A 14,580-nucleotide genomic window follows, 5' to 3' on the forward strand; every position below is an offset into this window, starting at 1 on the left:
TCTCTAACACACAGTTGTGAAGTTCTAAATGCATTGGCATTAAAAAAAAGTCCCTAAATTCTTCCTCATCGTAACATTTACAGCATATAGTTTTGATGACTAGCAAGACAATTAAAATTTTCAAGCCACAGAATCAAATAACAAACGAAATGGTAATTTTTTAAATTCACAAATTTCTTGCTTGCATAACATATAATCTTGATCTCTACCTACTGTATAGTTCAATAAAAAAGTTTATTTTTACTCAAACCAAGTTTAGATCTTTAATACAGACAATAATGAGCTTGAAAAAGATGAGAGTCATAAAGAATTCTTTATTAAGATCATTAAAAGTTGTAGAAACAACTTTGTAATATAAAGGCACAGGGAGACAGTTCTGGTAAAATATTGAAATTAAACAGCAACTTACAGTACAAAAGACAATTTTAATGCACATACAAATCCCAAATGTCTCATTCAAAAATATTTTACCGAGTTTGTCTATTAATGGGCAATGGTTAAAAATATAAACTGCTGTTGTATAATAAATATCTGATAGGTGCAAGTTGAACAAAATATTTATTGCTTTTCACATACAAGTTGTTCCCGATAGTTTTAAAATTCCAATTTCTTTCCATAATCTGCTTTATCAGCCTATTTCTAAAGGAACTAAGTCCCACAACAAATTTAAAAGGGAAAAATGCCAGTTATGAAAAACTACCTTTACTATCAATCTTTGCTGGCAGTGTACTCATATACCATTCAGTAATCACACATTCAAATCAGACTTGAAGGGGGAAAGTAAAATGAACAGCAATTTCAATGTTAAGTCATGGTCTTTGTTTTTGATTTTCACTGGTATTCTAAGGTTTGTGATATAGATTCTTCAAATAAAAAGGTGCTTTGTTTCAAGAATGTAGTTGTTATTTGAAGGCTTTTGAAAGTATGGAGTGAATGTCTGCCATAAAGTAAACTTACTTATGACAAAACCTTTCAGAATGTACAAAGCAGCTTTTAAATTATTTTCTCCAATTAAGAAATATTTTATAGAGAGCTAGATTATGACCACATTAAGAAAAAACTTAAAAGTCTAAATGATCTGCATAATCTGTACTCATTTTATTTTTGGCAAATATAACCTAATTTTTCATATTTAAATAAAATTTCAGAACTATCGACTTTATTTCACCCTGCTCTTTAAAAAGAAAATAACCAAAAAAAAAAAACCCCTTAATTTGGCTTGAAAGAAATTTCCAATACAGTATTCAAAATAAACCATCATGAAGCCATAATTTTGGTTTAATTCCATGCTTTTGCTACTGTAAAAAACACAGTGGCTACTGTTTTCATTATTAATATTACAGCTCTATTGAGAATTGTCTAAAAATGCAAAAACCAAGCTCTTGTAATTTTCAAGAAAGTTATTTTGGTTGTGCATATTTCAATTACTTTCTTATTTAGAATAAGGTCAATCTTATGTCAGACACTGTACCAAATTGTACTGTAAACAGAAATGAGCTAAAATTACCTACATCAACAGTAGGCAATTTACAGCATGATTATCAGTCTTAAATGGCCCACATAGCATTATCATCTGTGATATATGGAGCTATCGTCCTTGTATATAAGCAATGAATACCATAATTAAGAGAGTAAGCAGACTGGCTGAATAGCCTAAACCATACACTCATGTTCAGCCTTCCTTGGAGTAAAAATTTACATCAGTCCCTCCATGACCAAGATAGTTGCCTACTCCTGAAATAGATAAAACATTAAATACTGATAAACTTAAATGATTTTGTTGACTCGGGGAAAGCGCATCCACACATACATCCACACACCCACACAGCCACTCACATGACCAAAATTACCCTAAAATGTACAGCCCTAGAAGAACTTTGAAATCAGCTATCAAATGTTAAAAAGGAATGAAAAAAATTTACATCTTAAAAATAAAACAGCAAGAAGACTAATGAACCTAAGGTTAGTCAGGCTAAAGAATTTGAAAATGCTTTTTTTTTTTTTTTAATCTAGCCTAGGGACTGACTAATGTTTCTTTGGCATATGCTTTATTTACTCCACTGGACTAATTTTCCTTTAAAAACAAAATTTTGGGGATTTTCCCCTCCCCTGCCAAAAGCAGATGTAGCTTCCTACTAAGCTCTTCTTAAAGCCTCTAGTCAATCTAACTTAGACATTTTGAAACATATGCCAAGAACTCCCTGCTCAATTTTACTTATTGGCATAGTGGGTAGAAATTTGTATAACTACTAATTGACCTGAAGCACTCTTATATGAGAGCTGTAATGACAGAACCACAAGAAAGGAAAATAAAGTTCACAATGTACCCAGAATGTTAAAAGAAAAAAAAAAAAACTGGCATATACATACTATCCAGTTGAAAGACAGTAAACATGGGAATCCTGCCCTTGTAGTAAATATGAACCACACAGCAATGAATGAAAACCAGTTAAGTTTTTTAAAAAATGCAATACCTACATTTAGCTGCATGTATATAAATTTAATAAGATGAACATAAAATAGAAAGAAAAAAAAACTCCCACATATCAGGAGGAAAAGAGGCCTATAAAACAGGCCATTCTAACTTGACTTTCCAAGTAAATGCAAGAGCTTCACAGAATTGTGATACTAATGCAGGCTATGTCAAGTACCCTTTGATACACAAGCCAATTAAGCTATCAGATATTTCCAATAGCTTTACAATAATTGCTGATCTACCCCTCAGATATTCAAGGGAGAAGAAAGTCAATGGTAGCTCCAATCTTCATAAGATGGATACACATTTGTTTGCAGAGAAGCATCATATCTTTGATATGCCACATTTGATGAATGTTAATGTATTAGATTTACTAGATTAAATTTATCTTTTGAAGGTAACTCTTGCAAATTTCATTTCTCCTCATAGAGCAATATCTTTAGTTTTAGCCAGTGCTAGTCAAAGGGGAAAAGAAGGAAAAAAAAATCAGCATGGACTACCTCCCATTGTTACTTAATTGTGCTAAATATTCCCGCAGTTCTTTTGCGGCTTGGAATCGGCCAAACCGCTTCTTTGGGCGGGCACACTCATCGAGCAAGGCCTCCAGCCGGCCATCTTTGGCGATTTCGCCCGGTGGGTCATGAAGCAGTCCTCCGGAAGTGCCCCGCCAGGTGGCGTGTCTGGACAAGAGGTTCTGACAAACAGCATAGTAATTGTGATCCACAGTGGCGCGAGAACAAAGAATTTCTTTTGAAAATGATAAGCAAGCTTCTTTATCACAGTCATCAAACTTGCTTTCGTACCATACATCCCAGTTCTCAGGTTTATCTGTGAAAGAAGGAAAATATACTATTAATGTTATCAAATGCTTAATTCCAAATCCAAGGAATTTCAACAATTTCACATAATATTATAGATCAAGTTCAGTTAACATCTATTTTCCAAAGTGAAAAATGTGATTTCTACTTTAAAACTTGCAAAAAAAAAAGTATACATTTAAATGCAGTTAGATGCACACACACACACACCTAATTAAAGTTTTATAAGAAACTGAGCTTATAATTCTATGAGTAAGGGAAAGAAAAAAAAATGAGTGGGGAAAAATATATATGAAACTCCTTTGTTGTCATTCCCCCCCCCATTCATTGATATTATCTTCATCAACAAAAGAAACAGGAAATCCAAATGTTAGTTATACATTTTAGAATTTACTGATCCTGACATGATTCTTAAGATATTGTGTACCACATTTCTGTCATAACCATATTGGGTTTTTTGGATAATTCCCACCAGCCCCCCTACCTTTCTTCTTTGTAATCTCTGTCCTGTCAAAATTATATTCCTAAATATGACATACTTGAATTTTCAAATGCAGAATTTTAAGCTAGAGGACATTAGATATTTGGTCAGTGAACATTTGCTTCTTGTGAATTTCTAGGTATCTCTAAACTGGAACTATTCTCAATACTGGCAACTTTCTTATTTTTTCTTGCTTTTCAATTGCAATCTGGTAAATCTCCAGGCAAATACATTTAAAAAAAAATTAAATTTCTAGTATCATTACATCACTTCCATTTCCCAAAATATGCTTCCTCTCTTTTTCCTCAAAAGGCCATCTTATTTTTTATAATAGTTTTTAATTTCAAAATATATGCAAAGATAGTTTTCAACATTCACTCTTGCAAAACCTTGTGTTCCAAATTTCTCCTTCATTCTCCTTTCTGTAGATAGCAAGTGATCCCATATATGTAAAACATGTGCAATTCTTCTATACATATTTCTGCACAAGAAAAATCAAATCAAAAAGGAAAAAAAAGGAAAACAGGAAACAAAAAGGAAACAATAAAAAAGGTGAAAAAACTATGTTGTGATTCACATTCAGTCCCAACAGTCCTCTTTCTGGATATAGATGGCTCTCTCCATCATGTCTATTGATATTAAAGGCCATATCTTATAAGAAAGGATTTGAAAAGCAAAAGAAATTCTAGCAAACCTAGCCTGTAACACATTGATGTTATGTACAGTGTTTTACATTCATAATCTCTCACTTCAGCAAAGAAGACATCTTATCTCTTCTGATTTCATGGTATTCTATTTCTATTATTTTATTATTTTTCTATTTATGGTTTTATAGTCTTCTTATATATTATAGTTACTGTATGTATATATATGTAATATATATTTTATTGATTCCTATGATTTCATTTTGTATCATTTTATGTTCTCCCATGTTTCCTAATTTTTTTTATATTTACTTCTTATAGTGAATTTATTACATTGCATTCATATACCAAAATCTGTTTAGTCATTGCTCCATCTATAGAATTATTTTTGTTTCTAGTTCTTTACTACTAGGGAAAAAAATGCTACTATAAATATTTGTGTATGTTACCTTTTTGTCTCGGATATCCAATGCCTATCAGTGGCATCTCTTAAAGTCAGATATGTTTGTTAATTTATCATAACTCAAAATTGCTTTCCAAAATGGTTAAGACATGAACAAGCTGCACTGACCACAGTCACATCCATACCAAATAAGTGCAAAATTCTCTTTCTAACAATAGTATATTAATCTCCTTTCCTTCCCCCAGCATTGGCCATTTCTATCTTTGGACATCTGTTAAACAAATATATCCTTATTAACCTTTGGTAGTATGCTCCATCCTTGGCAAGGAGCCAATTATTGCAAAGTGCACCAAATCAATGACAATTTCTAAATTCTTCAGTTACAGTTGTTATTTGCAGGAATACAGCACTTTTAACACTTTCAAAGCTTCATTTATATACAAATTATTGAAATACTAATTACAACTTATCCTTTCCTAAAAGATACCTAAAATATTGAAGTATTATGGGAAAAGCATAATCACATTACTTGGATTTGAATTCCTAGTTAGCCCATTTAATAGCTATATGCTATAGATAAATCCTTTTCTATACATATGGATTTCGATTTCCTCACTTGTAAAATGAGGGATCAGATGAGATGATCTTAAATGATCCTACTCAGAACCAAATCCTAAGATACTTTTACCCCATAAGATAATGTTCATTGTCTCAGAAATTTAAACATAAATTCTTATTTATAGTAGTTATAGTATAGGCAATTTCAAGAGTTGTTTGGAACTTAAAATGTATTTTTTCATAGAAAAAACCCTTTCATGTACAAGTAAGAGATATTTATATCCATCTATAGATCCATCCATCTATGGATATTAGGTATCTATTTACATACCTAAATACACACATATTCAAACAGATCTATATTACATATAATACACATATATGTGTATACCTACACATGTACACAGAGGGACACACATGCATTGTATTATAGACACACATGCATAAAATACATATACATATGCAGCACACACACTCTGCCTATATTAATCCTCATTGAAGCTATACTCTACTAATAGTAACAGAATCTGACTACGTTTTTAAAAAACATTTCTATGAAGAGTTGAGTCCCACTTCAGGACTCCAAGAATATATTTTCTTCTACAGCAGCAGGACAGAAACCCCTGACTGAACTATCATGAGCTGTAGTATGAACAGTTAATTTCAATGCTGGGCCTAGAGTCACTGCCATCAGATTGTCATACATGATTCTAGATTTGTTCATAAATAGCATTAAATCTCAACTAGAGAGGGAATTTCTCAGAAGATCTATTAAGAGGATTGGAAGATGGGCAAAAACAGGTTACTCTAAGATCACAAGTAGCAGCTATATCAAGTTTAATGTTTTTTTTAACATTTTCTTTTTTAAAATAAAAACATATATCTCTCAAATGAGAACTTGATCTTAATATTACTGAATATAGATGGTCTAGCCTTGGATGTGTTTCATGGGTTACACAGAAGTACTGATAGGCTAAATTTAATTCAAAGAATTAGGTGCTTTATAAGACTTTCTAAATTTCATCTTGAGACAGTCTAATTATGAGCAAGAACTCCTTGAAAAATAAAAATAGATGACAGGGATGTGTGTGTGTGTGTGCATATATGTATGTATGTATATATACACACAAATGCACACATGGTCATGTCTTGTCAAAGAATGAAAATTTACTCAATACTTCAAAGCAACATGAAATTTTAAATGTAAAATTTAAAATTAAATAGAAAAGATTCTACAAAAGTTTTAAAACAGTTTCAATGATTGTATTAATTTTATGCCAAAAGTTTCTATTTATATAAATAGCAACCGATATGGGAAATTTAAGTAAAAGACTCAATGGATTATGATATGGGTATTATAATAAATACTACTCAGGAAAAGTTAAGATTAATCAAATGACAAGAAAAATTAAAATTGAGATAGTGGTGCAAAGTTTCATGGGGTACTGCACGAAGGAGGTTCAGTTAAACAGGTCTGAATGTAGTGAGCACCAGGACATAACAGAAAGAATCAATGAATCTGCATTCAGAGGAGCAGGATCTGAATTCTGGATCTGCCACCTATGGAGTTTTGCGCAAAACACTTCACTCCTCTAGGTGTCTGCTAAGGTCTTCTCCCTTGACAAATCAATATTTAGGGAATCAAATCTGTGACAATTTGGATGGGAATAGTATGTTCCTGAACTTTACCATACAGTGCATTTCTTAAGGCACTACACATTAAGCATCCCTTCAATTTCTCTTTCTTGAACAATTCTAGAAGCAACTTATCTCCTACAGTCTCTGTTTTCATTTGTCCTACTTGGGGATTGGACCGCTATGTCACAAGATACAAGGATGGAAAATATGGGGTTTCCAGGATGAGGACTAAAGCTCCTGGAATGACCCACTGGGACACTGGGAAATGTCAGGAATAGAAGAGGGTATACAGATCAACAAGCAGCAGCATCTATGAAAGGAGGTTCTGGCACCTGCACGTCACAGTAATACTGAATAACATGAATTCAAATGAATCTTGGAGATCTTCAAATCCAAACTCCTCACTTTAAAGCACTCCAGAACTCTGTCTTCTAGCATGTTTAGAACACAGATTCAGTGAATTTCTTTGTAAAATTTAATTCTGCATTCCTATAGATGAGAGATATGTTTATATTCTTTTTTTTAAAAGGTTTGTCTGATGCTGAATACATTAATCCATAAGAATTAAACACAGCTTTATACTGGAGAGAAGCATGCAAATCAAACATACAGTAGGTTAACCATACATAGGTACCCATTTTAGTTATCTTAGAGCAGTGGAGTTCAATTAAAGGAAGACCACATAATGACTTAGAAAACCACATATTAACATCTATATTTTATTTTTATTCTCCCTGTTAAATATTTTCCAATTACATTTTAGTCTGGTTCTAGCAGCACTCAAAGTACACCCATGAATGCTTGACACCTCTGATATTAGACAAATGAAAACAAAATAGGCAAGAGGAAGAATGGCTTTTAAGGAATCCTAACCATATGTAAAACGGGAAAATTGTTTTAGAACTATCAAGCTTTATTTGTAAGGAATGGGAAAAGAAAATTAAAAATACTTACTTTGTCTAATTAATCTTTTGTCTGCAACCAAAACATTTTCAGCATCTACAATGATCACTTTCCCATCTCTAGGACCAACTGCAAAGTTGTCAAAACTGACGTCTAGGAGGTAGAGTGCAAATTCAAAGTCATTGTTAGTAAGCTGTTCCGCTATTTCCATTAACTGCCAAGCCAGATCGACACGTTTTTCCCAGGGTGCGTTGAAGTAGCTCCATAGTTCTTCTCCAACATAATTTACAGCCACCATTCTTCCACATGCTCCAAGGTATTTTGCAAATGGCCAGCCTTCATCAGATGGAAAACTCTATAAAAGTGGGTTGCAAAATATTTTAATTCCAACATATAAAGGCATCAAAAGTATTTACTTAGCTATGGAATAGTTTTCTGATGGCTGCAAAAGATATTCAAGGGCAATTATTTTATTACTCAATGCTAAGAACCAAAGAACTGCAAAGTCTTCCCTTTCTTTGTTCAGAAGTACATTAAAAATAACATTTAGGTATTATCTCAGACTGCTTACCACCTAGTTGGGGCCTGGAAACACATTTGTTTCACTTGTTCAAATATTTATTCAGGATAAATAGTAATTTTTAACTAAATAAAAGCATTGTTATGGTGAACTAAAGAAATAACGTTGTTTGTGTTAGAAATAAAATTCATAGAGCTAATGCTAACACAAATCATGCTCATTCAAAGATTAAGAATATCTCTACCAAACTTTTTCCTGATAATAGGCATATATATTTTTCCTTCTGGGTTGATGTAAAATAAAAATTTGCTTCCCTCCCTGCTCATTGAAATTGCTCTAACATTTGTATTTCTGAACAGGGGAGAGAAAGACATCTTAGAAACGTGTTAATAGTGTTAATTGCTCATTTATCTTTATACTTTTTTCATTAATAGAGTTCACTCAGTGATCTAAAATATTTCTTCCAACTCCAAATTCTATAGTCCTCTGATACTTTGATTGAAAGGCCTTTACTCCATGCATCAGTTTCCCTGGTTTTTCCTTCAACATTTGATAATGCAGAACACAATAGTTAACTAAAATTTCATCTTCAACAGGATGCCTTTCCCATTCTCCATAATTCTAGTGCTTTCTTTCTGCTGATTATTTCCAATCTATCCAGTATATAGCTTATTTGTACAGAATTATTTTCATGTTGTCTCTCTCATCAAATTGATGGCTGCTCAAGTATAGAGACTAATTTTTGCCTTTGTATCTCCAGCACCGAGTATATGAAGCTCAGCACATAAGAGTTTAATAAATATTATTAAGTGATTGATCAAAATGGGTTCTTTTTTACCTACATGCTCATATTTTATCTTAGAAATAATACTAGTTTTCTTCACTAAATCATTCCTTCAGCATCCTTTACTCCATTCCCTTTTTCTTTCAAAGTAGACATATTCTAAAATTAAAAGTTGGACCTTCTAAATTATCACTCTCTCAAAGAATTCTTTGGCTAGAACAAGATTTCTTAAGTTCTAATCTTTAGCTCTTTGGTTGGCTGAGCTCTGCTGATTTCACTGGGTCATGAGGAAACACTGAACTAACCCAGAGTCAGAAGATAAAAGTAGTTTTAGTCTGGCTTTGACTTACCAACTATGCAACATTAGCTAAGCTGCAACTTCTCATCTATAAAAGAGGGTGGAGCAATGATGAGAAAAGAATGGATCAAATAATCATTCAACTCCCTTTTTGCTTTAACATTCTAGGGAATCTATGAGTCACCTGTATTTCAACTTCTTATGATTCTGATCTATTCGTAATACTCTCTCCTAAAACAAGGTATTTTCATATAATTACTTGTTAATTATCTCTAATCTTCCAGAATTTGACAGTCTAGGTAATATATGTCTTTTAAAAGATCAAAATCGGCTTGGTTATCATCTCCATTCCAACTTAACTTTCATTCAGAATCTGTTTTGATTAATGGGGGTCAGTCATCTTAATGATTAACAAGTCTCAAATACAGATTCTCACAAACCCTGACCTACAATACTAACCCTTGGTAGTCCCTACCATTTCCCAGGCTATTGAATTTCAAGGGATAGTCACAAATTTGTGCTATTCTCACTTCTTTACAAATCTATCATTGCTGCTTAAGAAAAAGATGACTCAGTTTTCACTGATTTCCCCCTTATTCTCCAAAGCAACATGTTTTTTCCCTTCTCCTCCACAACCTGCCCCAAAATCCACAAACTAAGTAGCAGCTGTTGACTTAGCCTCTTCCTTCACCATTACTGAAAACTGTGAGCTGCCCTCCATTCAAAACTTCTCACGATCTTGATCTGTTCTTTATTCCTTCCCAGCTGTCAGAGTTCTGACTTATCCCTTGCCAAATCCAAAGACTTTTTCTCAGTCATCTACCTCTGAAGCCTGATTGCGTTCTTTATGGACTGGTTCTCTTATATACTTTCCTGGTTCTTTTATTACATCTATGATCACCTTTTCTCTTTTCCTATTTCTTCTTCTTAACTTTTTATTACAAATATTTCCTAAATTTCTGTCCCTGGTCTTTCTTCAATTTTTTTTATTTTTTTCCCTGACAATCTCATCAATTCTTTTAGCTTCGACTATCATGTGTGCCGATGACCCCCAAATTGTTTCTGTTTACTCCTGAACTCTCTCTTCTTCTTTCAGACTACCACAACCACTTGAGTTCTCTCAAGTGTACCTAAAAAAATTGTACTTGTCTTTACCCTACATAGCTTAAAATAATCAAACCCCATCTTTTTGCTGTTCTTAATTTTTGTAGAGAGACAGAACTCTGGAGAAGTATACTTAAAACAAGGCGTTAACTCAGAGGAACTAATGAGACAATTGTTAGCTAGTTTACATGTACTTCGTACTTAATGTAGTTCTACAAATTGACACTTATTCTACAAGATTGATACCAATGATGATGTACTTATAATAGAGTATATAAAGAGCTAAGAGATCTGAGAGGGAGACAGTCTCAGAGATAAACAGAGAAGACAGAGGACTGGAGGCTGGAGGCTGGAGGACAGACTCAAAGATAAAGACCCTAATGGTGGCTGTTATGTCTCCTTCACTTCTCCACTGAGATCAAGGCCCATCTGAAGATCTCAAAAAAAGTTAGCCTAGCCCCAGGCAAAGGAGACAGACTGTAAAGGAGATAATAAAGACTTTGGATTTTATTCCTGATTATTCTTGTGGTGATTATTCTGCTGAAACCAAGGCCCATTACAAGTTTTCTTTACTAGCCTCCTAAATTTTGGCAGTGAGGTGATTCCATGATGTACTATATCTGAAGGCAAAATGACCTGAGTCTATATCCAGCCTCAGACACTTCAGATTGTAATCCTAAGCACATCACTTTTATTCTGTCTCTATCAGTTTTCTCAGCTGTAAAATGGCAATAATAACAGTATCTATCTTCCAGGGGTTATTGTGAGATCAAATTAGGTAATTTCATTTCACAAAGTGTATAGCATATTTTAAGTATTACATAAATATTAGTTATTATTTTCACTGTTATTGTTATTCACATCATGTGTGTCTTGGCTCCTTATCAATTATTAACTTCATGAAAAGACTACATTTTCTTAATCTTTATTTACCAAACATGGTGCCATGCATATAATAGAGATATAATATCTAAAGTTGAATCAAATGACTAAAAAGAGCTTTGTCAAGTGTAAAGTAATATGTAAATGTGAACTATAATCTTATTTTAATACTGAACATAATCCAAAAACTTACACTGCTATAGTGCCAGAAAACTACATTCATCTGAAAATTTTAAAACTGCAGCAGTAAACTACTCAGTAGCATGTACACTGCTACTAAATTTATATTATTCAATTGAGAATTAGTATAGGATTTAAAACTAGCTAGGCAGTAATGTGCTCTAGTACATTTTGTGTATACAGAAAAGTATTATCAAATTTAATTAGTAATACATCTAGGATAGTATTTCAATGTAGCAAGCAATAAATAAAATGCTGAATTAAAGCATGAAGGCATCCTATATGTTTGAAAGGAACAAATATGTTACCAAGAGATTAACCAAAAACATTTACAAATCTATACCTTTACAGTTTGATTTGAGGGCAATAATGTTTGCAGAACTGAAAAATCTCCAAACATAATTCAAGAACATTGAAAAATACAATGGCTTGATGCCACTTTAGAATGATATTTAATGAATATTTTAGAAATGGATAGTGTGTGTGTGTGTACATATATATATCTTAGGGCCATATATATATATATGGCCCTAAGAATTGGCTTACATTTTTATGGACTCAGATTTGAGAATTAATTTTAAGTACAAAGAAGGGAGGTAAGGAAGGAGAAGGGAGGGAAGGAATTAAAATGGGGCACTGTGCTCTTTTAAAAGAAACTTTAATATTGTTTTCTAGGAGTACCTGGGGAACATATTCACTAAAAATTAGAAAATATTTTATTTTTAAACCAAAGGCTATTTCTGATCAATGAAGAATGTAAATGGCAACCCAGAATTTCAAATATGCCTCACAGACAGCAGTAGGTGAATGGGCTTTCAAAAGAGCAGAGCAAATATTGTCACCTAATTTAACTGTAGCTAAGTATTCTGAGAATTTATTTTCCTATTGTTTTCTTTTAAGTATTGATAGTCTCAGATATTTGTCTTACTCTTTTCCAGCCAGTCATAGTCATTTTTCCAGAAACATTTACAAAACAGTATTTTAAGTATATACAAAAATAAATATAACTGTGTCATACATGTAAATACCAATCATAATTGCCCACAATATGTTTTCATGAAATAACCTAACAAACTTCATACAGGAGGGACCTAGGGACCTTCTAAGTCCAATTCTCTCATTATATAAATAAGGCATTTAATTAATAAAATGATTCATCTAATATTAAGTGACAGACTTGTGCTTAGACCTCAGCCCAGGTCTTCTAACTCTCACAAAAAGATCTTAAAAACTTAAAAATGTACAGCAATAGACAGATAGATGTACATGTGCAACCTGCTAAATTGGGAAATTATACAATCAATGCCTTTAAGAAATTGATCTTTTTAACAACAAATTCTCCTGTTAATATTGCACAAGTGCATGTCTTGGAATATCACATTCTCCAAGGTAACAAAGTTTAAAGTAATATGAAGAGCAATGGGGATACAAATATTGAATGCTAGGGCTGAAATACATTTGCAATGATACTTGGTGGTCAAAAAGTACTTTGAGGGATATTACTGAAGACCCGTATAATTAGGAAGGTGGTGTCATAATTGGTAGTGTCAAGACCTGATTATTCTGGCACCCATAACACTTATAGCTACAAGAAAGCCAACATGGCTAAGAAGTGTGCCAGTTGCGAATGCATAGATGGTTTCCAGTTTGATAAGATCCTAATTACTAAGAAGGGTATATACTGGGTGCTTTGGAGTGTAAAGAGCCTTAGACTGGTGAAGGCAGAAAACCCGGTCTCCCAACCAGCATCTCAATTTAACTATATAAATTCAGCCTCAAGAAGCCCCAGTCTTTCCCAATTGCAAAAAAGGGAACACTATTTTAGTCATTTCACATCAAATCATACTCTCTAAGTGAAACCAGGCTGAAAAATAAAGATATATTCAAATGAAATTCCTTCATTTGTGGTTAAAATGACAGTTACTAGAGAGAGGTCTTCAAATTCTCACACAATCAATCAATCAATAAGCATTTATTAAGCTTACTATGTGGCCAGGTAGCATATTAATGTTCAGCAGTGGGATTTAGGCAAAATTAAGTGTTTGCTCATAAGGAGAAGATAATTTAATGGGACATTAATTAAATAAGCTATTGGAATATAGGATTTAAAGCTAAAAGGGCCCTTAAAATCATCTAGCCCACAGCTTCTTAAACTGTAGGGTTTGATTCCATGTAATTGAATGCAAGAGTCAAGAAATTATGATTTATTATAAATAATTGTTTGATTTGTATATCTATTTTATATACATACCTGGACAAAAAGGAGTCATGAGTGGTCAAACTTTAAGAAGCCCTGATCCAGTCCAACATTTATTTTACACATGAGAAAAAAAAATAAATTGTGGTTCAGAAGGGGGGGGGTGATTTGTCAATGGTCACAAAGTATTTGGTACAATCACCACTGAATTCTGAAGATAATAGCACCTGGGATGAGTATCAAGAAAGGCTTTACATAGCATTAGTTCTTGAGCTGAAATTTGAGGGAAACCAGAAATTTTAAGAGGCAGAAATATGCTAAATTCAATCTATACAGTGGAGACATCCTTTGCAAAGGTTCAAAGATAGAGAAGAGCACAGTCTATCTAGCTGGACTGGAGACTCTAAATGTCAGAGGAATTTGCTTGGTTTATTGAGGTAATAGCATGTCACTTGAGTTTCTGAAGTAAAGGTTTTTAACCTGTTCAAAACCATGCTTTAAAATAAAAGTCACTGCAGCAGCTATTTGGAGAATGGATCCAAAAGGGGAGAGGCTACCTGAAATAGGAGCCCTAAGAGCTAGAAGTGATGGGTTCAAAGACCTGTTGTAGAGGGCAAAATCAAAAGAACTTGGCGAATAATTAAATATGTGAGGTGAATAAGAAAAAAAAGTCAAGGATGACTCTGACTTTGTG

The 14,580-nt window shown here is 33.1% G+C and overlaps 1 protein-coding gene across 1 annotated transcript in view; it reads right to left on the minus strand.

The window, feature by feature from the left end:
- Positions 1–294: 294 nt before the first annotated feature.
- The window catches only part of DIPK2A (divergent protein kinase domain 2A), a 38,540-nt gene continuing 24,254 nt past the window's right edge, over positions 295–14,580 (minus strand). The window contains exons 2-3 of the mRNA XM_051983328.1: positions 7,973–8,276; positions 295–3,304 (exon numbers count right to left, since the gene is read on the minus strand). Of these exons, the coding sequence (XP_051839288.1) occupies positions 2,973–3,304; positions 7,973–8,276 (636 nt within the window). The 3' untranslated portion in view covers positions 295–2,972. The remainder of the gene's footprint in view (positions 3,305–7,972; positions 8,277–14,580) is intronic.

The sequence above is a fragment of the Antechinus flavipes genome, chromosome 3 (assembly GCF_016432865.1).
Source record: "Antechinus flavipes isolate AdamAnt ecotype Samford, QLD, Australia chromosome 3, AdamAnt_v2, whole genome shotgun sequence".
Classification (NCBI taxonomy): domain Eukaryota; kingdom Metazoa; phylum Chordata; class Mammalia; order Dasyuromorphia; family Dasyuridae; genus Antechinus; species Antechinus flavipes.